Source organism: Pinus tabuliformis, chromosome 3_2, assembly GCF_031772625.1.
Source record: "Pinus tabuliformis cultivar Carrire ecotype Pingquan chromosome 3_2, CPIR1, whole genome shotgun sequence".
NCBI lineage: Eukaryota > Viridiplantae > Streptophyta > Pinopsida > Pinales > Pinaceae > Pinus > Pinus tabuliformis.
Window position 1 is genome coordinate 408,564,092 of NC_142302.1, and position 3,797 is coordinate 408,567,888.

General features: G+C 33.9%; 1 protein-coding gene across 1 annotated transcript; it reads right to left on the bottom strand.

Annotated features, from left to right (window-relative positions):
• Window positions 1-575: 575 nt before the first annotated feature.
• On the bottom strand, window positions 576-1,411 carry LOC149181116 (uncharacterized). The gene is made up of 2 exons (XM_089418273.1): window positions 876-1,411; window positions 576-797 (listed from the first exon to the last, which is right to left on the bottom strand). Exons 1-2 carry the CDS (start codon window positions 1,162-1,164, stop codon window positions 736-738), a joined length of 351 nt encoding a protein of 116 aa, XP_089274399.1. The 5' UTR covers window positions 1,165-1,411; the 3' UTR covers window positions 576-735.
• Between the last annotated feature and the right edge of the window lie 2,386 nt (window positions 1,412-3,797).

Here is a 3,797-nt window from a genome sequence, read left to right on the forward strand (position 1 = left end):
GTAGATAACTAAACTATTTCAGGGATTTTAATAAGCAGTTTTTTCTATTTCAAGTATTTTAATAACCAGTATTTTCTATTTCAAGTAGATATAACACTTATGCATGTGCATCTATTTCAGCTAAATACCGACCGAAATAACTAGCAAGTAAATAATGAACAATTTTTTCTATTTCAAGTAGATAATCAACGTTTTTAATTTTCTATTTGAAGTATTTATTTTTTATTTCAATTATTCAAATAGATAACCAATGCTTTTTATTTCAAGTCAATAACTAGGCAAGAAAATAGCAACAAGGCATGTGAAATTTACCTAAAGGGGAGGCATACATCAAAGAAAAGCAAGCAGGTGTAGTTTACTGAGAAGCCATATTTTATTTCAATTCAATAACTAGGCAAGAAAATAGCAACAAGGCATGTGAAATTTACCTAGAAGCCATATTTCGAGTGACTGCTAAAGGGGAGGCATGCATCAAAGAGAAGCACGCAGGTGTAGTTTACTGAGAAGCCATATTTCCAGGGGCTTCTAAAGCGCAGGCATCAAAGCACAAAGAAAAGCAAGAGAATATGCTCAGAACTTGTATATTTAATCATTTATCCGTACATAAACCAAATATTTCCTGCAAGAATACCAAGACATTTTTGAAAATCATCCTTGAACTACTCCTGCAACAATACGAAAATTATTTTGAATATTGATAGCTGGTATGACTAGTATTGTAATATGATATCGAGATTATAGAAACCATTGCACACCGTGTTGTTCATGCCGAAGGGCTTTGGACCATTTCAGCAAACCTGCACATGGTTTGAAGCCATTAAGTAGAGGCAATATCAGTGATAAAAACCACAGGGAAACATGCATTATATGCTTACCATCTCTGATGGGTATTGCTACACTCTGTTCCAAAACCCATAACAGAGCTAAAATATGGAAAATACAGCTCCAAAAAGGGGCAAATAGCAACTTTTTAGACATTTTGCACCAAATCTCATAACTGCTGCTTCGCGTTGAATCTCCACTCCCACCGTAGCCATCTTGTTCTCGCCTTCCAGCGATGTCCTTGTGCATATTCAAAGCTGTTCCAGCCTCATAACTGGAGGACCCTATTCTCTTCAATATTTCAGACCTGCCCCAAATTTTGTCTCGATACTCCATGTCCATTTTGAATGGAGAGTCCCATTCGCTGCATCTTGAGTGCTCTCATGCCAAAACACCTTTTCCTGTAAAAGCTATTATGAGATGACTGTGCCAAAGAAGAGATCCTCGATTGTGTAAACAATGGAAAACTAGGTTTAGAAAATCGATATCCATTGTGCCCTCGGTCTGCATATTCCATGAAATTCTAAGGAGCTGATGGGTGATCGAAAGGGCTTTCAGGTATTTCTTACAGCGTAGGCATAATGGCAATGCCACAAACAACGTGTTGGTCTTGGTCTTGCTGAAGGCGATACCTAGACATAGCAAGCGAATTTGACATGTTACACCATCCGTGCATGCAGCTAATGATTTATGTGCACAGGTGTTATGCTCTAACAAAACATACGTGTGTCTAAATCTGGCAACCTTGCAGTCCTCAACTACCAGTCGCTGCACTCAATGCAGGGACTAGCTGCCGTGCATCCGTTCTTGTTAATTTAATAGATTGATTAGATTAATTCTGAAGAGAATATGCCAGCGGATGCTTCCTGAGTAGCATATCTACCGCTCAGCTAGGAGGAAGCGTGAAGCGTGGGGAAAAAATGTAAAATGTTATTTTTCGCCAAAGCTAAGGTGGCAAATGAAAACCAAAAGGACATTAAAGCATGTCTGTCCGCAGGTTCACTTCCTTGACGCAAATCTTCCGCCTCTGGTAGTATTCCCGAGTCTATTCTATTGCTCGGTCTTTACATCTTTGCCGAAATATGTAGTGCGCCTTCTAGCATTGTTGCGCCTTCGATATGGAGTTCGTGAGTCTATTCCATCGTTTAGGGCTTCACATCGTTGCCAGTGTCTAGATGAACATATAGTATGTAGATATTAGTTTTAGTTGTTATTCTGAAATCTATTTATCATATTGAAATTAGAGCTACTTTATCATTTAAATTTATATTATTGAAATTATTTTTTTAACAATTTAAATTTATTTTTAATATAAATAATAATTGTATATATAATTTTTAGATATAATTTTATTCTTATATTTTTTTTAATTGTTATTTAATTTATGTTTTATTTTTTAATATTATATTATTCATAGGACTATAGTCAATTATAGTCGATCACGGTCAACTATGCTTAACCAAGTTCCATTGTTGACTCAACCATGGTCAATCATGTTTGTTTTAGGGTTTATAACATTTATCATATTGTTTATATACCTTGGGTTTACAATATTAATCTTTTGGATTTAATATTATTCCCTTGGGTTTTTAGTATTAATCCTTTGGGTTTATTAGTGCCTTGGGTTTATAATATCATTTCCTTGTATTTATTAATTTAAGGGTTCATATTCCTAGGATATAGTCTTGTTGATAGGGTTTATTATATTAATCATAGGGATTAATATAAATCCCTTTGGTTTATATTCCATTTATTTTATAATATAAATTCCTTCAGTTTGTTAATTGCTTACGTTTATAATATTAATCCTAAGGGTTTATAATATTAATCTCTTAGGTTTTCAATATTTATCCCTTGGTTCTTAATATTAATACCTTGTATTTATTAATCCCTTAGGGTTTAATGTTTAATTTAGGGTTTATATACCTTCGGTTTATAATAGTAATCCTTTGGTATGTGACAAAGGTTTTCTCAATATGGAAATCAATCATGGTCAACATTGGTCAAACATGGTCGACCATAGTCAATTTTGGTCTACCATGGTCCAACGCCACATTGTGACAAAGATTGTCTTAATATGAATATCAATCATTTTCAATGTTGCATTATGAGAAAGATTTTCTCAATATGAAAATGAACCGTCATCAACAATGGTCAATCATAGTCAATAACCATGGTCAACAAAGATTTTCTCATAGTCCAACATTAGATTGTAACAACCATGGTCATCCATGGTCAACCATGGTCCAACATCGCAGTGTGACAAAGATTGTCTAAATATGAAAATCAACCATGGTCAACTATGGTCCAATGTTGCATTGTGACAAAGATTGTCTTAATATGGAAATCAATCATGGTCAACCATGGTCCATTGTCACATTGTGACAAAGATTGTCTCAATATGAAACTCAACCATGGTCAACCATGTTTGTTTTAGGGTTTATGATATTGATCTTATGGTTAATATACCTTGGGTTTACAATATCAATCGATTGGGTTTAATATTATTCCCTTTGGTTTTTAGTACTAATCCCTTGGGTTTATTAGTGCCTCGGGTTTATAATGCCATTTCTTTCTGTTTATTAATCTGGGGGTTCATATTCCTAGGGTATACTATTATTGATAGGGTTTATAATATTAATCATATGGTTTAATATACACCCCTTGGGTTCATATTCAATTTGGTTTATAATATAAATTACATGGGTATATTAATCACTTACATTTAAAATATTAATCCCAAGGATTTATAATATGAATCTCTTGGGTTTTAAATGTTAATCCATTAGCTTTTAATATTAATCCCTTAGGTTTAGAACAATAGTCCCTTGGGTTTATTAATATTAGGGTTTATATTCCTATGGTTTATTATTAGTCATAAGGTTCATTGTGACAAAGATTGTCTCATGGTCCAACGTCACATTGTGACAACCATGGTCCAATGTCACATTGGGACAAAGAATGTCTGAATATGA